This window comes from Poromitra crassiceps, assembly GCF_964638095.1.
Source record: "Poromitra crassiceps genome assembly, chromosome: 5".
Classification (NCBI taxonomy): domain Eukaryota; kingdom Metazoa; phylum Chordata; class Actinopteri; order Beryciformes; family Melamphaidae; genus Poromitra; species Poromitra crassiceps.
In genome coordinates this window covers 38762197-38789853 of record NC_139642.1, presented here as the reverse complement: position 1 = coordinate 38789853, position 27657 = coordinate 38762197, and the positions used below count along the sequence as shown (strand labels likewise).

General features: G+C 44.4%; 2 protein-coding genes across 2 annotated transcripts; both read left to right on the top strand.

Annotated features, from left to right (window-relative positions):
• Positions 1–4003: 4003 nt before the first annotated feature.
• Positions 4004–16983, top strand: LOC310776462 (extracellular calcium-sensing receptor-like; the record flags this gene model as incomplete). Its single annotated transcript, XM_083636652.1, has 6 exons — positions 4004–4233; positions 4431–4728; positions 5094–5888; positions 6066–6293; positions 12502–12625; positions 16070–16983. The coding sequence occupies 6 exons, from the start codon at positions 4004–4006 to the stop codon at positions 16981–16983; spliced, it is 2589 nt and encodes an 862-aa protein (XP_083492778.1).
• Positions 16984–20024: 3041 nt separating this feature from the next.
• LOC310776461 (extracellular calcium-sensing receptor-like) lies at positions 20025–25220 on the top strand (the record flags this gene model as incomplete). Its single annotated transcript, XM_083636651.1, has 6 exons — positions 20025–20257; positions 20447–20744; positions 21066–21860; positions 22040–22267; positions 22847–22970; positions 24307–25220. 6 exons carry the CDS (start codon positions 20025–20027, stop codon positions 25218–25220), a joined length of 2592 nt encoding a protein of 863 aa, XP_083492777.1.
• Positions 25221–27657: the final 2437 nt, after the last annotated feature.

Below are 27657 nucleotides of genomic sequence, written 5' to 3'. Positions count from 1 at the left end.
TTCGCACCACATAGACATGCCAGACCTCAAAACGTGCGGCTTATTGATGACAGGGGTTGTATGACATCGCTAAGGGTTTCATCAAGCGGTTTGGGCGCTATTCGCGATTAAGCGCAAGTTTTTTCCCCATTCACTTGAATGGGGTTTTGAAAAATCTTGCATTAAATTAGCTGTATCTCAGAAACCATACAGAGCGACCTAACTTGGTAGGAAGGTTCACAGATAGGCCTTTATATCCACGAAAGAATTACACCAATTGATTGACCTGGTGGTAGCACTATAACAGCGGATTTGAACTTTCAGATTTTCTGGAAGGAGACGCCTCATCCTGCTCAATTGGAAGTCGGTTATACCTCCTACACATAAACAATGGGTTGGTGAAGTGATGGCTCATCTAAAACTTGAAAAGTTGAAATACTCAATTCGAGGGTCTGTGCAAAAGTTTTTTAAAGTCTGGCAACCATTTTTAAATTATTTTGAATCCCAATATGCTACAGCTACAATAGAGTAAAATGATATTCTGTCTACTTTTTTATGTTTCTATAATAAGGTGGTGATGGAACTGTGTGAGGTAGTGGTCAAAAGTTATATGTTGCTGTTTTTTGTTTGTTTTTTGTTTTGTTTTGTTTTTGTCTTCATGTGGGAAAGGGGGGTTTACGTTTTGTGAGTTTTTGTTTTGTCTGTTTGGAAAAATCAATAAAAATATTTGAAAATAAAAAATAAGATTTTCCTGGAAGGCACAGGAAGCAGTCTGGGGAGAAATAAATGGTTACTTTATTTTGAAGGGCAGGAGGAAGTGCTGATTCATTGTAATTATGTCCAACCTTACTTCTGACACTTGCACGCATGCAGTTGTCTTTAGTATTATGCTTGCTGAAAGCAAGTCGCAATCTATAAAGTCCCCATACTAATTATTATACTGTATCTGACACTTTTTTGGCACGTTATGCCACCCACATTTTTCGCACCAGACCTCAAAACGTGCGGCTCATTGATGACAGGGTTTGGATGACGTCGCTAAGGGTTTTGTCAAGTGGTTTGGGCGTTATTCGCGATTAAGCGCGTTTTTTTTGCTACAGGTGTGTAGGGATCTACTCTGAGCTGATAGGAAAAAGATTGTCATTTCGCCTATAGGGGGCGCTATAGCAGCATTCACTACCTGTCCCTCATAATTCTTACATCATCACACACACTCACACACATTGGCTGCGTTTCCCAACAAAGAAGCTTCTTAAGGCGTTAAGAAGCTTCTTAAGGAGTTAAGAAGGAGTTAAGAAGGCTCCAAAGAAGTGTTTCCTAAACTCCTTCTTAACACATCGCTAAAGAAGGCTCTTAAGAAGGGTTCTGTGAAAGGTGCTATATAAATCCACAACATTCTTATTATAAAAGGAATCCATTCTGATTAGAGGAATATAGCCTACGGTAAAACATTTAAAACACAAGTAACCATATTACATAGAGGAGAGATTTTCAAGTGTTCCCCAATTTTAAACACTAAAGGGTGCATGAAAGAAAGGAAAAAGGGAAAAACACAACAGTGGACACTATATTATTATCTCCTTTTGCCTGACGCGGCTGAATCTCCGAGCGTTTCATCGTTAAGAAGGTGTTAGGAATGCCCCAGACCCTTCTTACAAAACCTTCTTAACGAAAGATCATCTTAGGCTAAGAAGCAATCGGGAAACGCGTTGGCTTCGTTGGCTTCTTACGGGAGCCTTAAGAAGGGTCAAAGAAGCTCCTTAGCGCTAAGAAGCAATTGGGAAACGCGTTTGCTTCTTTCTGGATTTGATCTTTCAGATCAGTCCCACGAAGCAGTCTGGGTAGAAATAAATGGCTATTTTATTTTGAAGGGTGGGAGGAAGTGCTGATGAATTGTAATCATGTCCAGTCTTACTTCTTGTATTGACTTGACGCACGCACGCTATAGTAGACATCAGACACAACTCTATATATACCCCCCTGTATTCAATGTGTTATAGAGCTCAACAGGCACGTGACTTTTCGTGACGTAATTTGCCCCGGAAGTAAGTTCCATTTTCTCCATAGACATTTCGATAAATCCAAATATAACGAGTTTTAAGGCTCGAACCAAGCCAACACGTGATCCAGAGAATCTTGAGTGACCATAAAACATTTGGGTAAGCCAGAACAAAAAGTAACAACGGGGGGGGGGGAAGGGTTAGGGTTAGTTGTTATTTTTAAAATATATAATTTTTCAGGCCTTACCGCTCCTTCATCCCCAATTATTTGTTCAAATTAGTGCAATTAGACATTCAAATATTGGATGCATAAAGACCACAATTTCATCTGACTGAATACTGCCAATCTCATTAAGAACTTTCCAGTTTTGCACCTCCCTCCTCTGTCCTGTTCCCCTGGTGGAGGCATGGAACATCACTGTTCCATTACTATTTGTCATGCTTTAATATCTATAAATACTGCTGCAAGCTCTGCCCTGTCCGCAGTTTGTCTCTTAAGGTCCTTACTTTTGTGTGATTAATTCGCACATCAATAATATTTTGTAAACCTATATCAGTCATACCAACGGGCCAAAATTCCACTGAGCGATATTGCTTTTTTTCTAGGATCAGGCTCGATTTGTCAGAAATTCGCTTCCGATCTGTTGCTGTGATTGACAGGTGGGTCAAAATTCGCATCGCAATTACGTGCTGTATATTCACTAGCCTGGGTAAACCCATCCCCCACGTGACCTGCTCTCAGACCTGTTCTCAGTCACTAGGGTCTGGCGAACGAGCCATTCAAACCGGTTTCTGCCGTCGGGGAGGGGCGGGTGTACCTCCCTTAATAGACCACTCCATCAGCCAACCAGCTTAGCACACAGAGCACATGCGCAGTGCAACAGATGGCGTCATCACTCTGCGACCTTTGTTGTTAGCACAGCAGCTAACACTTTTCATTTCAGTACTGCTAGCATGCAATGGCTACAACCATGCAGCCATGATGCAGCCCCTCCGCCCGAAATGTAAACAGACTCAGAGCTGGCCTACGGATCGATGTGTGATTTCCAGGTAAGAATATGTTATTCACAGGTATATGCCACACTATTATCTCAGAAACTAGCGTAATTGTGTTTGGTAAGAAAGACATTCGATAAATGACTGACTTTTCCTCATCGGCTGTAGTGGGTTAGCGAGGTAACGTTAGCTAGATTACGGGAGCATTTAACGATCTAATGAATTCTAGAAAAACATGTCAGAAGCTAGCTAATGTTAGCCACGTGTAACATACAGTAACTAATACGTTTTATATTATTAGAGCTTCCAAGAAGAGAGAACATTGCCTCTGCCAATGACTCCTGTGACGGTGGTCAGGGAATGAAAGAGGAACAGGACAACTGTCTACACTCTACACGGACCCAAACCTCGATCCCTGCTGCAGATGGCCGCAGATCTGGAGAGATATTTGTGGCTGTGAAGAACAGTCATCATCTATACAGTGATATGATCTAGTTATCAGGGACACGCTGTCTTATCTGCATAAATCATATTGAATAGTACCAGACAAAACCTTCAAAACAAATCAAGCTCTGGAATTTTTTCAATTGGAGATGTGTAGGGACCCTGACTATATGGATCACCTGGACATATTATTAAATTTTATAAAACTGCAATTGTGCAACAATTACATTTTATGTACAGTACTTGTTAGTATAGTTTCATGTTTGGTTTTACCTGTAATAAATGGGGACATTTACATCAGTGGCTTTTATTTACCATCACAGCATAAATGACAATGCATAACCGGTAGTAGTCCTTATCAATGCTCTCCAAAACACATCCTACAGGAGAACATAAAACTGTTATTCTTTGCAATTCTTTTAAAATCAATGCTAAAACATTTTAGGGTAAAATATTGACACGAGTAACTGGTGATCTGCAGATGATGTAAGTGACTGGGAACTGAGAGAGCAGGTCACGTGGGGGCTGGGTTTACCTAGGCTATATATTCACATCACTCTTGGTGTCTAACAGTCTTTAGTATGATGTCCACCCAAAGGTGGACAGAGCAGGGTTGGGCCCTTCTGCAGCTTCTGCTGGTGGCATCTCTCTCTGGGGCTGAGGAGCCAGTGTGTCAGCAGAGAGGGGAGCCGGAGATCCCCCAGCTGTCTAAGAATGGGGACATTATTTTGGGTGGAATCTTCTCTTTCCACAGGAGCTGGAAAGGCAGACAGGAAACCTACATGTACAGACCACCGCCACTGCACTGCACAAGGTAATTCACAATGTTAGCTGTTTGACAGAAGTAAGATAGAACATTAGAAGAGTTGGGTAGATATACAAAATGGATACAAAAAAAATCATGTTGAATTGTGAAATAAGAAATGTTTGCTCATTTAATTTAAATTGTAATTTTGTTTCATTCCAAGGACTGTTATATAACACCAACTATTTATAATGGTTTGGGTCAAGTTTGAATTTCGCAGGGTTCCAGTTTGCTCAGGCTATGCTCTTTGCCATTGAGGAGATTAACAACAGCACAGACTTGCTGCCTGGCATCTTTCTGGGCTACAAGATCTATGATGAATGTGGCTCACTTGCAAGGGGAGTCAGGGTGACACTGGCCTTGGCTAACGGTAATGAGGATATATCCACAGCCTCCGAGGCACCCTGCACCAGACCGGCCCAAGTGCAGGCTATTATAGGACCGGCCTCCTCCTCTCCTTCCATGGCTGTATCCACCGTCATTGGACCTTTTCATATCCCATTGGTGGGTAGTCTGTCTGTCTGTCTGTCTGTCTGTCTGTCTGTCTGTCTTTCTTTCTTTCTTTCTTTCTTTTTAAACAAATGTATCATGTACTGTAATGACCTTTTGATTGATTTATTTGGATCCCCATTATAGCCACTACCAAGGTAGCGACTACTCTTCCTGGGGTCCAGACAGTTGGCCACAGTTTGATCTATTTTGTTTTCTTTTGCCGCTAATACAGTAATTATTACAGTATACTGCCATTTGTCTGACAGCTCACAGTAAAGGCAGTTTTAAGAGAATCACTGCTAATGTGCTCTATGTTTTCCTGTGTAGATTGAATTTGCATCCTCATCTTTGGAATATCATTCCTTTCTACTCCCTAGATCAGCCACTTTGCCACCTGTGCTTGTCTCAGTGACAAAGTCCGGTACCCTTCCTTCCTCAGAACAATACCCAGTGACTTCTACCAGAGCAGAGCTCTGGCCCAGTTGGTCAAGCATTTTGGCTGGACTTGGGTCGGGGCAATTAGCAGCAATAATGATTATGGCAATAACGGTATGGCCATATTCACACAGGCGGCCCAACAGCTGGGCATCTGTCTAGAATACTCTCTATCAGTATTTAGAACAGATCCACCAGAAAAATTACAGGCAATAATTGACATTATCAAAGCTTCCACTTCCCAGGTGATTGTCGCTTTCCTCTCCCACATGGATATGGAAATACTAATACATGAGATGGCCTCCCACAATCTGACTGGGTACCAGTGGGTAGGCACTGAAAGCTGGATCATTGATTATCACACTGCAACTATGAATGGACACCACATCCTGGATGGTGCTATAGGGCTGTCCATCACCAGGGCCCATGTCACAGGCATGAGAGAGTTCATGTTGGATGTAAAATCACTAAATTCATCTAGTCATGAATTGTTCACAGAATTCTGGGAGACAATGTTTGATTGTAGGTTCAAGCAGACGAAGGGCTCAGAAGGGAATCAGAGATACTGTACAGGCTCTGAAGATGTGTCTGGGCAGCAAAACATTTTCACTGATATGTCACTCATGCCCATCTTTAACAATGTCTATAAAGGAGTGTATGCTGTGGCTCACGCACTACATAGTATTCTTGGCTGTAAAGACGTATGTGGCAATAAGGTACAGCCAGATCCATTCATGGTGAGTTGAACACTGAAGGCTGAATGATAGTTCATCATTATGTGCTTTACATGAACAGTTTTTTTTGCCTTTTTTACAGTATTGTTAAATAAATTGTTGCATGTCCATCATTCTGCAGAGCTAATACGAGGTGGTTTACATTTAATGGAATAAGTAAAGTAATATCTATCTACTTAGATTTTGCAGCACATAAAAAAGGTTCAATTCAAGACAAAGGAGGGGGAGGACGTTTACTTTGATGAGAATGGAGACCCAGCAGCAAAGTATGAAATCATAAACTGGCAACCAAACAAAAATGGCAGTGTGGAGTTTGCCACCTTTGGTCTTTACGATGCATCTTTACCTGCAGAAAAACAGCTGAATCTGCACACTGAGTCCTTAATTTGGGCACAGAACTCAGAAAAGGTTAATACCGTATGATCATTTATGGATTGTTAAAGTCGTGCTGAAATGGGATTCTCATGGTCTGTGATTCCTTATCATGACTTATTTTGACGGAAACAGGGTAGAGAAGCGGGGCATAAGTGTAGGAGTTTGATTTCACCATTGGAAAGTGGGTGTGTTTGTGACTGGAGTTGATGAGACTGAATGGGGCGGTGCGAGCATTGTGAGGCGAGTGATCTGTGCCTTGGAGCAGTGCGAGACAGCAACTGTCTGCAAAATAATGTTTTTTTTACCAGACAAATCTGAACCCTACCGGTCACGTTTCAATAACAGTCTATGTACAAACACAATATAATGTATACAGGCCTGTGCACTGCATGTTTGCTGGCTGGTTCACTGCACCAAGCCCCAGAGCAGAGGACCGATGGTTGGCTCTCTCCGGGCCTCCTTCTTCCTGAGGGAGAGTGCTGGCTGCCTGCCTTGAAGCATCCGATGAGTCGAATGCGAGTTAACAAGCCAGTTACATGTCCTTTGCAAAGTATATTAACATTTATGGGCTAGAAAAGTCTGCCGATGTAGGCAGCCATGTTGCCTGCTCAGACTCTTCTCCTAGCCATGACGATCGATTGGCAGCTGTCATATCATGATAGTATTGGTTGAAATTGGGTTGAAATTTGATAGTACTACCTGATGTCAGCACACTGTAGATATCGTTATGAATGAACACAGCATGGTTGACTTTTGATGTGAAAAAACAAAAAATATTTTTGTCAGGAAAAAAATGGTTAGGTCGAAACCTAGCATATGGCCGAAGCGGGAACGCATTGGTGAGCCTACTGTAGCAGCAGCAGCATTGTTAAACATTTTGCTAAATATATTGTAGCGACCCGGGGTTTTGACATGTTATGGGGTGATTCGGTGTTTAGCTAGGAACTGATGTGGGGGGTTGTTCCTGGGGGGAACGGGGTGTAAGTGGCACTTCCTGTCTGGGCATGAGGTCAGTCTGAATATGTGGGGAAGGTGAGTGGACGTATGTGAAGCTAGGAGCGTAGCCGAGTTGGCTAAGAGCTGTGAAGCTATGAGTGTGAGCCGTGAATAAAAGCCTGTACCAACTATAAGTCTCCAGTTCCTGGACGAATACCTGAATCGTCACATTGGTGTCAGAAGTTAAGCGGGAAGTATTGCCTCCGCGTCGGCCGAGAGGGGAGAGAGTGAGAAGGAACGGTGGAGAAAGTTGGAATTGACGGCTTGAGGGCTCGAGCGACCTAGCGGTATAGCTGCATGTGCTAGCTGCTAGGAGCACCACGTGCGATGGTGTGCGACGGAGAATGGCCGTCGCTGAACTGGAGGAAAGAGGAGCTGACGACGGTGATCAGCTCGGTGCTTGCGGGCATGGAAGCCCGTTTGTTGAAAGAAGTCAGACGGCTGTTGGAAGCTACGCCTGCCTGGGCAGTGGAGCTGATGCGGACGCTGCGGGAAGTCATGCAGCGTGGGGACTTGTTGAGCACAGAGGTAACGCAGCGTGGGGAACGGCCGGAGGAGCCGCAGAGACTGTGTTGGACTTGTGGGGAACCTGGTCACCTAGCGAGGTGGTGTCGCGGCGGTCCCGGGGGACAGACCAGGTACGCGGAGCAACGGTACTGGGGACGGTCGGGTGTCTGCTGGTCGTGCGGAGCATTTGGGCACCTAGCCAGGGAGTGTCGAGAGGCTGTCGGAGACCAGAGGACAGCGCGAGAGGAGAGACGTGCAGGCGGCGGGCAGGTGAGACTCTGTTGGACTTGCCGTTTGCCTGAGCACTTAGCCAGAGACTGCACTGAGACTGTAGAGGACAGGGGAGAGACACAGGCTGGGGAGGAGGTGAGCGGCCGGGGAGAAGAGAACGTTGTTACGGTCAGGAGAGTGTGGGTTGTGTGTCCAGATGGGCGGGTGTTGCTAACGCCGGAGGAGCCGGCCCAGCCTAGCTGCTCTGCACCCGCGACGGAAGAGGGAGACATCATCATCAGCAACGAGACAATCAGGAGAGCGGGGATCGTGTTGAGCAGCCAGAGGGAAGAGAGAGACATCATCTGCAACGCTGTTACAGTCGGGAGAGCGGCGCTCGTGTCTCCAGGTGAGCGAGAGGGGTTAGTGCCGGAGGAGCCGGCCCAGCCTAGCTGCTCCACACCCCCCACGGTTGCTGCGCAGAAAGCCGAGGTGGAGATCGCTGCCGGTGGTGTTCCCCCTGCTGTCCTGAAAACGCCGCCCCCTGGGGGAGGGGGACGGGAGGACGAGCGAGTGCAAGAGGTGGAGGAAGACGAGGAGTACTGTTTAGAGGTTGACCCGACAGACGAGGACAGGCACATCACGGATGTCAAAATGGGTGAGTGGATACGCAAACAGGCGGAGGACGCGGATATCAGTCCGATGCTCGCGTGGGTGGCGGCCGGACGCCGGCCCCCTGTGGAGGAGATTCACCTGTGTTCCGGTGCCACGAAGGGACTGTGGAACATGTTTACGGACCTGCGTCTGGGTGAAGATGGGCTTTTGGAGAGGAAAGGAAGGCACGGGATGAGGGGGTTCCAGACGGTTGTGCCCAGGTGCCTGCGGAAATTGGTGTTGCAGTGGGCGCACAGGGGCCGCAGCGGTAAGGATCATGACGGGCCTGAGAAGATGCTCTGCGATGTTCGTAAACTTTTCTACTGGGGCAAACACAAGGAGGATGTGCGGAGCTACTGCAGTGCGTGCGATGGCTGTGGGACACAGGGGGGGGACCGAAGAGAGTTGAGAGGGACTAGTGTGCTTCAGGTGGGACAGAAGCTTTGAAAGGGGGGATGGAAATGGTGGTGGTCGAAAGGAAGGGAAAAGGGAAAAAGAAATAATGGAAAAGGAATAATGTAAATGTTGGGGTTATTGTTGAATTGGAATGTGTGTAAAAAAAGAAGAGAAATAATGTAAATGGGTCGGGTTGGAGTTGAATTTAAATGTTGGTGAAAAGAGGGAAAATGTGACGGGTTGAATGGGAATGTTGTTGAGGGGAATGTTAATTGAAGTGTGATAATGTGAAGTAAGGAAATGATGGTGGTGGTGGAACGAAGAGTTAAGTGGTGTGTTAAAAAAAGAAGGGACTATTTGAATGGGAATGGAATTTGATGTGGTGACGGAAAAAAAGTGTTGGTGTGTTTTGGTACAGGGGGATGTGTGGTTTGTGGGTGCCAGCGTGGGAGCTGGCTATGTCGGGAGGTGATAATGTAGCGACCCAGGGTTTTGACATGTAATGGGGTGATTCGGTGTTTAGCTAGGAACTGATGTGGGGGGGTTGTTCCTGGGGGGAACGGGGTGTAAGTGGCACTTCCTGTCTGGGCATGAGGTCAGTCTGAATATGTGGGGAAGATGAGTGGACGTATGTGAAGCTAGGAGCGTAGCCGAGTTGGCTAAGAGCTGTGAAGCTATGAGTGTGAGCCGTGAATAAAAGCCTGTACCAACTATAAGTCTCCTGTTCCTGGACGAATACCTGAATCGTCACAATATAATTAGAGATTTTCCTTTTCTCTTTTTTGTGCTGCAGATTTCTACTTCTACTTGAAATACACCTGTAGATTACTGTCAAAAGTGCCACAACTGGCAATTGTCAGACCATACATTCATCTTATTTTGAAAAAAGAAAAAAAAACATTGACAGTAAGTCTTGTCCTGAGACCAGCTACCATTTAGATACTGAGAAGAACATTCTCAATGTTATTATTGTCATAGAGAAACATAATTTGTAGGGTATAGCTTGGTTTAAATGCTTAATTAATTGTTTTTAATGGGCAAAATAATAATTTCTCAGTGGCTTCTGTGTGTGCTGTACTTGTGCAAAATCATTATTTTACTTTGAAAATCATCCACCGGAAAACTTATATTCGCTAGCGGTATATAGTTTGACGCTGGTTCAATGGTTGCTGTAAACTAACCTCGCGTCACCAGGCTCTTCTCGGCGAGAAAGAGCCTGGCCTCCGTTCACAATTGATTTTGTCACCCTGCATGGTTCCGGCCTCACCTGACGCTGCCAGATGGACGGGTTAGCTTCACATTACGTTTCACTAAACCAGTCCATCTGGCAATGCAGTAATCCAACCCGTTGACGGAGGCGGGCACTTTTTCCAAGCTACTTGACAGGTGATTGGATGACCCATCTGTCTATCACCGCTGGTGTGTGTTAACTTCAACCAATCAGATCGCCATGCCTCTGACGTCACGTTTGCGACCGGAGGAAGGTGGCTGTGCCTGTAAGAGTGATTGAGTCCTCACCGTCCTCATCATCGTAAAGTCGCCTTCGAAGCATGACGTTCGATTATAATGAACTAGTTGTGTGGCTTAGCCTTCCCAAATGTTGAGGGTCGTTTTTTAGAATTTAATACATAGAATTGGGAACGTAACATTCAATTTCATTCAGACTTCCTGTCACTTCCGCGGCGGCAGCCATGTTGATGAGTGAAAAGAACTACAAAGAACATGTGCGTCACACAGAAAGCCCGCCTAAGGCTGCCGCTGATTCGTCGAGCCGGCCATGGTTCGGGTTTCTCAGCCAATCATCTTAACTGCCTGTGCACAGTGGCGGACTGCATAATCGGGCACGTCGGGCAAATGCCCGGTGGCCTGGCCTGGCCTGGCCTGCAAAAAAAAAAAAAAAAAAAAAAAAAGCAATTTTTTTTTTTTTTTTTTTTTTTGCAGGCCAGGCCAGGCCACTCACTGAACAGCAGGCCAGGCGCCGCCTACTGGTTTACTAGTGGTTTTATTACTTTATTCAGGTTTAAAATGGGTGCATCTCATTGTAAAATTGGACTTGGCCCAAATTGGGCTTCAAACGGCCCAAATCGGGCTTCAAGCGGCCCAAATCTGGCTTTAAACGACCCAAATCGGGCTTCAAACGGCCCAAATCTGGCTTCAAACGGCCCAAATTGGGCTTCAAACGGTCCAAATTTAGCTTCAAACGGTCCAAATTTTTCGCCGCCGCCCTACGGACGCCGGCACACACGTCGGCCCGTATCGGCCTGGCCTGCTTGGTATCTAATGCCCGGCCTGAATTATGATCCCAGTCCGCCCCTGCCTGTGCATGACAAGATGGATTACGTCGAGAGAATAAATTCTCTTTTGATCTCGCAAGGTTAGCCATCTTGCATGCAAGGTTAGTTCCGGCCCGCCCTAGACAGGAAGTAACAGCGTCAACTTTTACGAACTTGACAATTAGACACAACGCATCAGAACGGCAAACAACAAAACAAAAGATGGACGTACCGAACAAAGTTTTTGAAGAAGTTCTTGTAGAAACATTGCGGATTCACAATCTCACATCTTTTAAGCCAATACAGAAGCTTTGCATCAGACAATTAATCGAGGAAAGAGACGTCAAGCTAACGGCAACAAAGACGTTTTTTGGTGCACTTCCTTCTGGTGTTCATTCTGGTTCTGTGGTTTACGCCCCCATGACAAAAAGTGGGGTGAAAGGTGCCCAGACTACTGTAAACATCTCGGCATCGTTCAGCAGCATGTTGAAACGCTGTTTCTCTGCTCTCTGGCCTGCTGTTTTCAGTACACTCCTGCATCGGACAGACGGACACCGCCGTTTACATGTCTCGGTGGCTGTCATGCGCGCATGCACTTACATAGTATTTACTCGTTAGATTAGCTGTCCAGTTAGCTTCTCTGTCTGTTTTCCACTTCACTGGTGGTAGCTCAAACAATGAGGTAGAAAATGGGTGTTTACTTCGACGTGCAAGCCAAACACTGCGGACTGACTGGCTGTTGTCATGTGCGAAGTAACAAGAACAAATTTAAGAGCTTTCTAAACAAAATGCAATACTTTTAAGGCAGCAATCTCTCGCACCCAAGTTTGCTGCCGTTTGCCAGGCATTTGTGATTGGCTTAGAGTACCGCAGCATCCCACCCAAAGGCTGAAAGGCTTCCTTGGATTGGTGTGCAGCAGATGTCACTCAACAGAAGTGGTTCCTAAATTGGTGAATGATCCTTCAGGACAAATCCAGATGTAGGGTCGACGCTCAGCAGCATGCATTGCTAAATAGGGGCACTGTACAACCAGGGATGTGATCTGAAATAGTTAAAGTCCTTTTTCATTTCAGTTCGACTTTAACTTGCGGGATTATTGTATGGAAATGTCAATTTCATCAGAATTCCAAATGGTGACTTAAATGGTGACGTAAAGACAACAGCATATCAAAGTGTATCTCCTACTGCTTTTTTGTTCATTCAGGTGCCTGTGTCAGTGTGCAGTGAGACATGTCCCCCAGGAACAAGTAAGGTCCTCCAGAAAGGAAAGCCGGTCTGCTGCTATGACTGTATACCATGTGCAGAGGGAGAAATCAGCAACACCACAGGTACTAGAGTATTATTTTAACTAGAAACAGAGCACGCTCTTTCTAGCCCTGTGCCTCGTCCTCATCCTCCTTCCCGGGGATCATGTCTATGTTCCCCGGGTTCTATGTTCCCCGGGTTCTATATTCCCCGTTTTTCACTAACCCTACACCTAACCTCCCCCAGACCCTAACCCAAAACCTAACCTCTCCCACCCCCCACGCCTAAACCTAACCTCCCCCAGACCCTAACCCAAAACCTAACCTCTCCCAGGGAACATAGCGGGGAACATAGGACCCTATTTGGGAAAAGCGGGGAACATAGGACCCGGGGAACATAGGACCCGGGGAACATAGGGATGACCCCCCTTCCCGTCCTTCTCCTCACTGCCCATTTCTACCGTTTGGCTCACATACCCGGCTTGGATGGTGAGCAGCCTCACCCTCCTTCTCTCGTTGGTTTGCCGTCAAGGTCTTGACCACTTCGCTACTCGCCTGGCCTCGCGCTCGCCCAGCCCCGCGGGCTCACATACGGAGCTCGCCTGCTGCTCAGCCTTGCCCGCTACGCGGCCTTACCTGCTCAACTGGCCTGCGCTTTGTGCAAGTGCAGTTGGGCAATTGTGCGCCACGCCGTCACTCCCTCTCCAATTATAGTGTGGTGAGATGGATCAGAGGATAACACCTGTAAATTCAATATCAGCAATCAAATAAATATTCTGATATAATATCAGTATTTATATTTTTATATACACAGTACAAGTACAATTCATAGTAAAAAGTGAGTTCATCATCAGAGCATTTGAATATCCAATTTGGGAGTACTGTGAAGTGCATGATTGGAAGTTGGAAACCCCTGTTTTGCTTGCATCTGTGTTTACCCTGCCTTCTCGACACAAAATGCCCCCGTGAAAAGGGTCTGTTGGGACAGTGCCACCTAAATTTGCTGTGCCCAAATTTAGATACACACATAGTCATAGCGCCACCTACTGGCAACACAAAAAGCGGTTTGTCTTGAGGACCGTTCCTCCGATTGAGTTCAAACTTGGGGAGTGTGCTGCCAGGAACTTGACGGAGTGCGGTACTCAATTGTCGGACACGTGCATAGTCACAATGCCACCTAGTGACAAAACAAATAGCTGTTTATCTAGAGAACGTTCATCTGATCAACTTCAAACTTGGGGAGTGTGCTGCCGGGAACCCGAAGGAGTGGGGTCGCCAATTACAGTTAGACACATAGTCATACCGCCAACTATTGGCAACACAAAATGCGGTTTATCTCAAGAACCATTCATCCATTGAATCGACTTCAACCTTGGGGAGTGAGCTGCTGGGAACCCGACAGAGTGCGATGCCCAATTTCGGACATGCACAGAGTCATAGCGCTACCTACTGGAACACAAAAGTGATTAATCTTGAGAACGTTCATCCGATCTACTTCTAACTTGGGGAGTGTGTTGTACAGTGCCAAATTCTGTACAATTAGGGACACATGCATAGTCATAGCACCACCTACTTGCAACACAAAAAACTCTTTATCTCAAGAACCGTTCATCCGATCGACTTCCAACTTGGGGTGGGCTGCTGGGATCCCGACAAAGTTTTGGACACACGCAGTCATAGCACCACCTACTGGCAACACAAAAAGCGATTTCTCTTGAGAACTGTTCATCTGATCGACTTCAAACTTGTGCGCTGACGGCAGAGGGGGTCCTAGGCATCTGGAGGCTCCAGGCCAAGCCACGAAGGAGGCCCCTACCGGTGGCGCCCCGAAGGGGCGCCGGCCGCGGGGTCCCTTCCGGCGAAAATTTGACCTTTTTTGGACGTATTTTTGCCATATTTAGAGGCTGTTTGAAGTTACATCCCCCCACAGATTCAATGGGCATGACCCTCTGCATCCTCTCTCATTCTCTTTGTGAATCTTGTAATCTTTATATCTTTGTCACTTGTCATCTTTATATCTTTATCTTTGTCACTTGTAATCTTCATAATCATATCTTTATCTTTGTCATCTTTATATCTTTATCACTTGTAATCTTCATAATCATATCTTTATCTTTGTCACTTGTCATCTTTATACAGTAAACCAAATATAGATCACTCATTCAACTCAACATCAATCTACAAATAAACATCAATGTGTAAATAATAAGTAAACAATAAGGCACTCCCACAATACAAAGAAACATCAATAACTCAAATGAAGGCACTATCAGTGGACAGCGAACGGGCACTGCAATTTAGCATGAACAAGGAGCCACATGGCGGACGAATCCACCGCATGTAGAACACAGTATAAACGTCATTCCACACAGACAACAACAAATAATAACACTCACTTGTTCCTTGGACTAGAGATGTCAACGGTTAACCGTTAATCGATTAACCGTCGCTAACGTCGTTGTTCGGTTATTGCTGTCGGTCTATCAGTTAATATAAAAAAAAAAAAAAAAAAAAAAATTCTGCGAGGCCCTCTAGTGGACGGGGCTCCAGGCGGCTGCCTGTTCGGCCTGGTTCAAGGACCGCCTCTGGCTGACGGGAACCTGGTGGAATACAGTGCCAAATTCTGTGCGATTCTGGAAGCATTTGCAAATTGCGAGAGCCAACCCATCTGTTTTAAGAGACTATTCGAACTCCGCCTCTCTACGACCTTCCTATCCCAGCTACGGTCCCTTTACCCCAGCCCCGCCCCGTTCCCTTCCACCACCAGTGGGCAAGCTCTGAGGTTTTCCCACAATCAGAATCAGAATCAGAATCAGAAAGACTTTATGATACTCAATGATGCGGAAGTAACCCTGAAAGCTGTAATTCCGCGAATGGCCACTTGAGGCAGGACACAGAAGTCCCGTCATTCCCGTTCACCCCCATGTTAAAATTACCCACTTTGTAACAGTGATTAAGCATTTTTACAGCCTGGACCGAAACACGGTTTTGGTCTATATAGATAATTTCCCCTTTTCATAACAACTGTACATTTCTTATGAGTCGCCCGTTTGGAGTAAGATAGATATAAAAGGGGGTGATTGACAGGTCACCTGTCCAGTGATTGCGCAGCTTGCTGATCATGGACCAATATTAGGCGGAGCTGCGGCTCTGGGATACCCCATCTCACGTGAGCTGCCGCGCAAGGACCCCAAGATGGCAACAGACAACACTTTCCTGCAAAACGTAAATCCCAAAAATAGTGGATGGGTTTGTCCATATTATTAGGTCAGTGCCCACCACCCACATCCCCATAGCCACTCCCCCTATGCACCCGTCGAACCCCGACTCAACTACCTACATCCCTCCTCGCTATGCCCCCTATTCCCTAGCCCCGCCCCGGCGCCCCCTTCACTAAATGTCTATGATTGACTGAGTGAGTGTCTTGACGTTGGTATCTTCTGACCCTGGCTTGGCCTGCTGCCACTGCTGTGGGAAAATAAGGGAGCGACTAGGAAATCTAACATCTGTTTTGATTTTAACTTGTAGATTCCATCACCTGTGTGCGATGCCATCCTGAATTCTGGTCAAATGAGAGAAGAGATGACTGTGAAAAGAAGGACACAGAGTTTCTATCATATGAAGAGGTTATGGGGGCACTGCTCACGACGGCGTCCCTGTTAGGAACTTGCATGACTGCTATCGTGGCTTTTATTTTCTTCAGATACAGGAACAGCCCCATAGTGAAGGCCAACAACTCTGAGCTGAGCTTCCTGCTGCTCTTCTCCCTGGCTCTGTGTTTCCTGTGTTCTCTGACCTTCATCGGCCGGCCCTCTGAGTGGTCCTGCATGCTGCGACACACAGCATTTGGGATCACCTTTGTCCTCTGCATGTCTTGTGTGCTGGGGAAAACTATGGTGGTGTTACTGGCCTTCAGGGCTACACTTCCAGGGAGTAATATCATGAAATGGTTCGGCCCTGCTCAGCAGAGACTCAGTGTTCTGGCGTTCACTCTCATACAGGTCCTGATTTGCATACTTTGGCTAACTATCTCTCCTCCTTTTCCTTTCAAGAATGTTAAACACTTTAAAGACAAAATCATCCTAGAATGTGCATTAGGCTCAGCTGTAGGCTTCTGGGCTGTGTTGGGGTATATAGGAGTCCTGGCTATGTTATGTTTCTTTCTAGCTTTTTTGGCTCGGAAACTGCCTGATAATTTCAATGAAGCAAAATTTATCACCTTCAGCATGTTGATATTCTGTGCGGTTTGGATCACCTTTATCCCTGCCTATGTCAGCTCTCCAGGGAAGTTCAGTGTTGCTGTGGAGATATTTGCAATTCTGGCCTCCAGTTTTGCACTGCTAATTTGTATTTTTGTTCCAAAATGTTACATAATCTTATTGAAGCCAGAAAAGAATACAAAAAAGAACATGATGGGTAAAATGCCATCAAAATCATCATGACGACTGAATATAATGCATAGTAGAATGACAAGAACCTGTTTCAATAAAAAACATTTCTTTCATAATTGCAATATGGTACTATTATAAATAATGGTAGTTACTGTCATTGACATTAATTCCAATCATTAAAGAGATAGTCAGCACTTTTTCCCACTTAATCAATGTATATGGGAATTTAGTAGTGTTGTTGAATGATCCAGGTAAAAATCCTGACATTTAGTGCAAATTTGATTTTTGTCTGGGTAAACAAAGGGGAAATTTAATGTAGCAGTTAACATTTTGAATTTCTCACTCTTCCTATGTGCTAAACAGGTGGGGTATGTGACATTGGTGCTTTGTTTCACCACCAAACCCTCACCTCTCACCCACCAACACCCCTCTGTACACTGTGTTGTTGTTGAGGTTCATTTGTCAGAATGATCTGACACTTGAATCAGAATGTCAGCCATTGAGCCATTACTATAGTTTGTTCATTCGCAAATTCATTCGCAAATTGAAGTTTCTTGGGGACAATAAATTATTGTATTTATTGTATTGTAGTTTCTTTTTTCTTCTTCTTTTTTTTATTTTTACTATTTGATATGACAAATGTCTGGTGTCTATAGTCTCCTGAGGTTTTGAGAGTTCAAACCCCCTTGTTTTTGAAGGTTTATAAGAGCCATGCCCTGAGTTTACCTGTTTAGCCTGGCCTTCACAGCAGAGCAGAGCTAGGACCAAAAGGAGCAGCATCACCAACCACTTTACGGATCGCTGTGCACTTTACGGATCGCTGTGCACTTTACGGATCGCTGTGCACTTTACCGATCGCTGTGCACTTTACCGATTGCTGTGCACTTTAATGCTACCTTGCACATTATCGGTCATTGTGTGCCACAAACAAGGTCCTTGATGTTTTATTTAGCCTTTTATTTATTTTAACTATAGGCATGTAACATTTAACATGCTACTTGTGTTGTTTCTTGTCAATGTTCTTATTTGTATGTCTATATGCTGCAACTCAATTTGCCCTTTGGGACACTAATAAACTTGAACTTGAACTTGAACTTGATGGCATCCCAGCAAGCACAGAGAGCCCGATAGGGTCCAGATCAAGTCATATCATGACTAGTCAGATCTGGCCCAAATGATAACCCTATTTCAACAAATATTTCAAAGAGACAAATACTGTGCCAATGAAATTTCCACGAGGATAACTAAATGGTTGTAATCGAGGTCAAATCACATATTTTTCTGTCTGGTGACTGGTCCATTTGTAATGGAAAAATGACTAAAATGCTTTGTTGATTCTTCAATTAATGAGTTGCTCGTTTAAAATGTATATTAGGAGGATTTTATTCCAAAAGTTCCACTGTGCGCACAGAGGGTCACACTCCCAGTAAAGATAGTCAGGAGTGTGCCATGAGCAAAGGCATCTACCCATCATATACTGTAGTGAGCACCATCCCCCAACTTTTGGAAGCCAGTAAGTTTCCACTGGCTCACAGAACTTCCATTAAAGGAGAATTTCGTTTTTTTTTTATACCTGGACCCCTCTCCTCACATTAATTATGATCTGACGACTCACCCAGCGATCTCCGCGGCGCGTTGTTTTGAGATCAATACTCTCCAATCCAGTCGTAACAACTGGCCAACTGGCCAGCCGGCAGGAAAGTATCGCGGGACTTGACGAGACTTGGTGACCGAGATCACGAATGAGGTCATTTGATCCCTGGGAGACACCAGGAAACAGCCCCAGGGGGAATATCAGTCTGGTGGTTGTTGAGGGATGAGATTATGACGATATGTGGCGAAAACGGGAATAAAACTGGCTATTTAGATGCAGGAAAGACAGGCTGCCACTTGGCCCCCAGGGAGCTCTATTTTACGACTGGATTGGAGAGTATTGATCTCAAAACAACACATAGGACGGCCAGAAACGCCGCGGAGATCGCTGGGTGAGTCGTCAGATCATAATTAATGTGAGGAGAGGGGTCCAGGTTAAAAAAAACGAAATTCTCCTTTAACCCAGTAAGTTTGCATTACGCCAGTAAGTTCCATCTGATGTTCTCAAAAAACACAATACAACCTTGATCTTTCATAAGAGACAATACAATGTTATCTATCCCTAGGAATGCTCTCCAGATGGAGAAGAGAGTCCACCTGAGAGACGTCTTAAAATGAGACAGCCATAGATCATTATGGAACAGATACCATAATGATCAACAACCAATCAATAAGCAGTCAATCAATAATTTTGCACTCACACATTCTTATGCATGTGCATGATTTTTGTTGAATATTTAATTGACAATTCATTTGTGAAAATGTTGTGATGTGGACTGTGATGTCCATTCCACAAAGGCTTAACTCGACGCCCATTTTTTTTATATAAGAACATGTTTAGCCTATGCCATAACATTACGTATGTCATGTAGCCTGTGCTGTGGTGTGCTGTGCAAGGGGCGGCAGGTAAAGTTAACATAGGCTAGAGATTAACGTTACCCCTGCCCTACTGCTGGCTGTGCACGCTACACTTGTAAATGAGGGAAACGTCAATGATGTTTTGAGATTCTAAATAAAGGTTAGAATGATTACTGCATACATTTACGTCTCATTTTTTAAACTGTCCGGACTCAGAGATTGGATGTGAAAAAACTGTTGGAAAGAACCAGTAAACAGCAGTCCATGTTTTGAATATTAGTTCAAGGTGCCATTTGCCTTAACAATCATACAAACTCAGTTGGTAAGGTACAGTGTTGATGTGTGTGAAACCCGGTTAGCCCACTGGATTTCTACAGAAAGAAAACAATGAACGTCTGATTTGCAATAATTTTTTTAATTACTGCAAATCAGACTGAATGCAAAAACACTACAAATGTATGTGACTGAATAGGCTGCTACTACTCATAAGATACAGCCAAAACTCATTAGGAACTTTCCAGTTTTGCACCTCCCTCCTATGTCCTGATTTGTCATGCTTTAATATCTATAAATACTGATGCAAGCTCTACCATGATCCTGTTAGGCACAATCTGCTGCTGCCCCACAGTTTGTCTCTTAGTATGCTGTCCACCCAAAGGTGGACAGAGCAGGGTTGGGCCCTTCTGCAGCTGCTGCTGGTGGCATCTCTCTCTGGGGCTGAGGAGCCGGTGTGTCGGCAGAGAGGGGAGCCGGAGATCCCCCAGCTGTCTAAGAATGGGGACATTATTTTGGGTGGAATCTTCTCTTTCCACAGCAGCTGGAAAGGCAGACAGGACACCTACATGTACAGACCACCGCCACTGCAGTGCACAAGGTAAATCACAATGTAGCAAGCTGCTTGACATAAGTACTGTAAGATAGAAGATTAGAAGAGCTGGGTCGATATATAAATGGATTAAAAAAGGGTTCTTAAGAAATGTTTGCTCATATAGTTTCACATTTAATGTTGTATCATTTTAAGGACATACTGGCTATAACACCAATGATTTATAACTTGGTAAAGTTTGAATTTCAGAGCGTTCCAGTTTGCTCAGGCTATGCTCTTTGCCATTGAGGAGATTAACAACAGCACAGCCTTGCTGCCTGGCATCTTTCTGGGCTACAAGATCTATGATGAATGTGGCTCCATTGCAAGGGGAGTCAGGGTGGCACTGGCCTTGGCTAACGGTAATGAGGATATATCCACAGCCTCCAAGGCACCCTGCACCAGACCGGCCCAAGTGCAGGCCATTATAGGAGAGACCTCCTCCTCTCCTTCCATGGCGATATCCACTGTCATTGGACCTTTTCATATCCCATTGGTGGGTAGGCTTTTTTCGTTTTCTTTCTTTTTGCTTTTATTTTATTTTATTTTATTTTATTTTATTTTATTTTATTTTATTTTATTTTATTTTATTTTATTTATTTATTTTACAAATATACAATCATGTACTCTACTGAACCTTGGCCAGTTTGATCAATTTTTCTCTCTCGATAATACAGTAATTATTACAGTATACTGCAATTTGTCTGACTGCTCACAGTAAAGACAGTTAGAATTACTGCTAATGTGCTCTATGTTTTCCTGTGTAGATTGAATTTGCATCCTCATCTTTGGAATATCATTCCTTTCTACTCCCTAGATCAGCCACTTTGCCACCTGTGCTTGTCTCAGTGACAAAGTCCGGTACCCTTCCTTCCTCAGAACAATACCCAGTGACTTCTACCAGAGCAGAGCTCTGGCCCAGTTGGTCAAGCATTTTGGCTGGACTTGGGTTGGGGCAATTAGAGGCAATGATGATTATGGCAATAATGGTATGGCCATATTCACAGAGAGAGCCCAACAGCTGGGCATCTGTCTAGAGTACTCTGTATCCTTCTTTAGAACAGATCCACCAGAAGAATTACAGGCAATAATTGACATTATCAAAGCTTCTACTTCACAGGTGATTGTCGCTTTCCTCTCCCACATGGATTTGGAAGTACTAATACATGAGATGGCCCCCCACAACCTGACTGGGTACCAGTGGGTAGGCAGTGAGGGCTGGATCATTGATTCTCACACTGCAACTATGAATGGACACCACATCCTGGATGGTGCTATAGGGCTGTCCATCACCAGGGCCCATGTCACAGGCATGAGAGAGTTCATGTTGGATGTAAAGTCACACAATTCGTCTAGTAATGAATTGTTCACAGAATTCTGGGAGACAATGTTTGATTGTAGGTTCAAGCAGATGAAGGGCTCAGAAGGGAATCAGAGATACTGTACAGGGTCTGAAGATGTGTCTGGGCAGCAAAACATTTTCACTGATATGTCACTCATGCCCATCTTTAACAATGTCTATAAAGGAGTGTATGCTGTGGCTCACGCACTACATAGTATTCTTGGCTGTAAAGGCACATGTGGCAATAAGGTACAGCCAGATCCATTCATGGTGAGTTGAACACTGAAGGCTGAATGATAGTTCATCATTATGTGCTTCACATGAACAATTGTTTGTTTTTTGTTTTTTGCTTTTCACAGTATTGTTTAATACATTGTTGCATGTCCATCATTCTGCAGAATGCAAGGTTTACATTTAGGGATATGAAGTAAAGTAATATATCTACTTAGATTTTGCAGCACATAAAAAAGGTTCAGTTCAAGACAAAGGAGGGGGAGGACGTTCACTTTGATGAGAATGGAGACCCAGCAGCAAAGTATGACATCATAAACTGGCAGCCGAACGAAAATGACAGTGTGGAGTTTGTCACAGTTGGTCTTTACGACGCATCTTTACCTGCAGAAAAACAACTAAATATGCACACTGTGTCCTTAATTTGGGCACAGAACTCAGAACAGGTTAATACCATATGGATTGTTAACTTACAGGATTATTGTATCGTAATGTCGATTTGATCAGAATTCCAAATGGTTTGGGAATTGGCCCTTAGCAAGATACACTCCTCTTCTCTATGGGGTCCTTTCCTTTCCTTTTTTGAGAAACCTGAGACTGTCATCTCTGAGTAACCGCTCGTAACATAATTTTACATATTTACTTTATTCTTATTTATTATCTTTTTTATTTATTTGTTGTTCTTTTTCTGTTTTTGTTTTGTATATCTTTGTTTTGTCTTAGGTCTGTGGGGTTTTATCTATTAATTTATTTGTTTATCTCTCTGTGTGTAATTTCCACACTGTATATTCAACCTCCCTGGTCAATATCTTTTGTATGTGGCCATGTGTCTGGGATTTATGTTGTGTGCTTGTCAGTGGGATGCCTGGGGTTGGGTTAACATGGGGGGGATGCATACTGTATTTGGAATGTTCTACACATTGTCATCCAATAAACAAACCTTGGAAAGAAAGAATTCCAAATTGTGGCTTGTAATGACAACAGCATATCAAAATGTATCTCATACTGCTTTTTTCTTCATGCAGGTACCTGTGTCAGTGTGCAGTGAGAGCTGTCCCCCAGGAACACGTAAAGTTCTCCAGAAAGGAAAGCCGGTCTGCTGCTATGATTGTATACCATGTGCAGAAGGAGAAATCAGCAACACCACAGGTACTCTATTATTATTATTAATGGATCAGAGTACAACACATGTAAATTCAATTTCAGCAATCAAATAAATATTGAAATGATACCAGTATTTATGTGTACAATTCCTAGTAAAAAAAAATTAGTACATCATCAGTGCATTTGAATATCAAATTTGGGAGTAGAAGTCTCAGTGATAGCGTCACCTACTGGCAACACAAAAATTGGTTTACCTCGAGAACCTGCTGCTGGGGAACCAAGAAAGTGCAGTGTAGAATTTTGTGCATTTCAACCAATCAGAATATGGCTTTCACGTTTCTCGAGAACCGTTCGTCCAATCGACTTCAAATTTGGGGGGTGTGCTGCTGGGGGCCCAACAGAGTGCAGTGCCGAATTCCGGGATCAGTTTGGTCGCACCCAAAAAAAGTGCACCCATAGTGCAACGTCTCCAGAGACTCCAGCCTAGAAATGAGCACGAGAAGCATGCGCTAATTTCTGTAATAATCTCTGTAATAGTTGTCTTTTACAGTTGTTGTGGCTTCAGAATCAATAGATTATCAAGAACCAGTCAATCAGGAAAGGGGGATTGATAACAAGAAAAGTCCTTATGATTATCATGGTATTGATTTCAACCATATTATCGTCCTGCCCTATTTTTGTTAGCCCTCCCTGGACAAAAAAAACACCAGCCACCACTGCTGGCTACAGTGTCTTTTCCGCAGCCCCACACCCTTACGTGACCCCTCTCCACCCCCTCCACATCCCCTCCCCATCTTCACATCCCCCCAGCCACCCCTCGAACCCTAGTTTCTCAAGCCAGTCTATCTCTTCCACAATCTTCGAATACTCCAGAGACAGTCTGATACATGTGACAAAACCGATGCTGGTGATTGGAGAAATTTGCGGATGTGCCTGTCTTCAGCGGATGTCCCATGTTATTCTGTTTTGAGAGACCGGAGGAAGTTTGATGCTATTCTATGAAGTACAGATGGGTATATTTGGAAGCATTTGCAAATTGCGAGCCAACACATCTGTTTTAAGACACTACTCAAAATCCTGACTGTCTACGATCTTCCTATCTCTAGCTATGGTCCCTTTTCCCTAGCCATGCGCCTTACCTCCCACCACCCACATCCCCATAGCCACTGCCCCTACCCACCCGTCGAACCCCGACTCGACGACCTACCTATCCCTCGCGACGCCCCCTATTCCCTAGCCCCACCCCTTCGCTAAATGTCTATGAGTGACTGAGTGAGTGACTTTGGCATCTTCTTACCCCGGCTTGGCCTGCTGCCACCGCCGTGGGAAATTTAGGGAGCGACTCAGGAAATCTAACATCTGTTTTGATTTTAACTTGTAGATTCCATCACCTGTGTGCGATGCCATCCTGAATTCTGGTCAAACGAGAAAAGAGATGACTGTGAAAAGAAGGACACAGAGTTTCTATCATATGAAGAGATTATGGGGGCACTGCTCACGACGGCATCCCTGTTAGGAACTTGCATGACTGCTATCGTGGCTTTTATTTTCTTCAGATACAGGAACAGCCCCATAGTCAAGGCCAACAACTCTGAGCTGAGCTTCCTGCTGCTCTTCTCCCTGGCTCTGTGTTTCCTGTGTTCTCTGACCTTCATCGGCCGGCCCTCTGAGTGGTCCTGCATGCTGCGACACACAGCATTTGGGATCACCTTTGTCCTCTGCATGTCTTGTGTGCTGGGGAAAACTATGGTGGTGTTACTGGCCTTCAGGGCTACACTTCCAGGCAGTAATATCATGAAGTGGTTCGGCCCTGCTCAGCAGAGACTCAGTGTTCTGGCTTTCACTCTCATACAGGTCCTGATTTGCATACTTTGGCTAACTATCTCTCCTCCTTTTCCTTTCAAGAATTTTAAACACTTTAAAGACAAAATCATCCTAGAATGTGCATTAGGCTCAGCTGTAGGCTTCTGGGCTGTGTTGGGGTATATAGGAGTCCTGGCTATGCTATGTTTCTTTCTAGCTTTTTTGGCTCGGAAACTGCCTGATAATTTCAATGAAGCCAAATTTATCACCTTCAGCATGCTGATATTCTGTGCGGTTTGGATCACCTTTATCCCTGCCTATGTCAGCTCTCCAGGGAAGTTCAGTGTTGCTGTGGAGATATTTGCAATTCTGGCCTCCAGTTTTGCACTGCTAATTTGTATTTTTGTTCCAAAATGTTACATAATCTTATTGAAGCCAGAAAAGAATACAAAAAAGAACATGATGGGTAAAATGCCATCAAAATCATCATGACAAGTGAATATAATAGGCATAGAATGGCAAGAACCTAGAGCCAATGAAATATCCTCGAGGATAACTAAATGGTTGTAATCGAGGTCAAATCACATATTTTTCTGTCTGGTGACTGGTCCATTCTTATCCATGTGCCTTTGATTTTTGTTGAATATTTGATTGACAATTAATTTGTGAAAATGTTGTGATGTGGACTGTGATGTCCACTCCACAAAGACTTAACTCGACGCCCATTTTTTATATAAAAACACGTTTAGCCTATGCCATAACATTAAGTATATCCGTGTCTCGTCATGTAGCCTGTGCTGTGGTGTGCTGTGCAGGGGGCGGCAGGTAAAGTTAACATAGGCTAGAGATTAACGTTACCCCTGCCCTACTGCTGGCTGTGCATGCTACACTTGTAAATGAGGGCAACATCAATGATGTTTTGAGATTCTAAATAAAGGTTAGAATGATTACCGCATACATTTACGTCTTGTTTTTTTAACTGTCCCGACTCAGAGGTTGGATGTGGAAAAACTGTTTGAAAGAACAAGTAAACAGCAGTCCATGTTTTGAATATTAGTTCAAGGTGCCACCATTTGCCTTTTCACCAAACAATGTGCTCACCCCAAAAAAAGTCTTGATTCAATTCAGTCCGGTGCTGGATCACTCTATGGCAAGAGGTTTCAATAGAATATAAACGATCCGCACTCAGGAAAAACTGTTGATTTCTTTTATTTTTCTTTACATGATGTCCAACAGTGCAGCCAAGACGTTTCAGCCATTGCCTTCTTCAGTAGCTGCAAGTGTAACCACACAATTGGTCTCAGGGCCTCTATCTATGCCAGGCTCCTCCCCTGTCAGTCACACACCTGAAGCTCATCACTCCATCATCAATCAATACAGTTTCAGTCATTCAAAACATTTAACATTGCATATCAAAAAACACTTAAAAAAAACAAAGCTTCTCCATAGACCATTTTCAAATCCAGACAATTTACACATTTAACCATACAGGCAAAACACATAAACCATTGAACCAAACCATTGCACGTTTTACACACAATGTCATGCCCATAGTTCATCAAATAAACACACCACCACCATCTTCACAGAAAACATACTAAATACATTTCTTCATTGAGCCCCTTTGGGACCAAAGTGTTAAACTCAAAAATCCACCTAACCTCTTTTTTAAGGATTAAGTTCTCTGTATCTCCTCCTCTAGGTGGGGACTTCACCACCCCATAAATCTCAAGGCACTCACCTCATGTTTACACATATTGAAATGTCTGGCAATGGATGACTTCTGATCGTCATTCCTGATAGCTCTTTTGTGCTCCCTAATTCTGGTTTTCAATTCCCTTTAAGACCGCGAACCGCGTGACGTGGTTCGCGGTCTTAAAGCGATACACACACAAATGCTGCATCAGGTATCAATGGGTTAAAGAAACGAATAGGCTATTTTTAAATGTGTATGTTATAGCCTATATGAGCAAAACGACTAATTAAAAGGCTACTAATTACAAAAGCATCAATTTTTGTTACAAATCCGAACTGGTTCATCCTCCAATTCTCTCTTCCCTCTCTCATTCTCTCCCCCCCTCTCTCTCTCTGACTCTCTCCCTCTCCCCATCTAGGCTATCAGATCAGAATCCGAATCAGAATCAGAAAGACTTTAATGATCCCCGGGGGGAAATTGGGACAAGTTACAGTAGCTCGCTCACAGAACACACATAGCATGAAGTAAACAATAGTAAATGCAAAATAAGCAGAATAAGAAGAATAAGAATAAGAATAAGAACACAACATAGCATAGGATAAACAGTAGTAAATGCGATAGAAGCAAAAATTAGTAGAATACGTCTAAGTGAGCAAAATACGTAGAGTAAGTATACATTACGTGCAATTATCTTTATTACACACCAGACTTATATTAAGTCGGCTTGCCCTATACGTTACACGTGGCTCAGCCAGGCACAGTTAACCTATCGGCTGGCTCAGTCTCAGGGAGACTGAGCGTCTCCGAGGTGCTCTTTTAAGAGAGACATGAAATAGACCAATGGCCACAGGCAGGAATGATTTCCTGTGCCTCTCCATATTGCATCTAGGTGGAATCAGTCTCTCACTGAACGTACTCCTATGTTTGACTAGCACGCAGTGGAGTGGGTGCGAGTCGTTGCTCATGATGGAGCGTAGCCTGGACAACGTTCTCTTCTCTGACACCGCAGTCAGAGAGCCCAGATCCAGCCCCACAATGTCCCTGGCCTTACGGATCAGTTTGTTGAGTCTGTTGGCGTCCGCTGCCTTCAGCCTGCTGCCCCAGCACACAATAGCATACAGGAAGGCACTAGCCACTACCGAATCATAGAACATCCTCAGCATGGTCCGGCAGACGTTGAAGGACCTCAGCCGTCTCAGAAAGTAGAGACGGCTTTGCCCCTTCTTGTAGAGT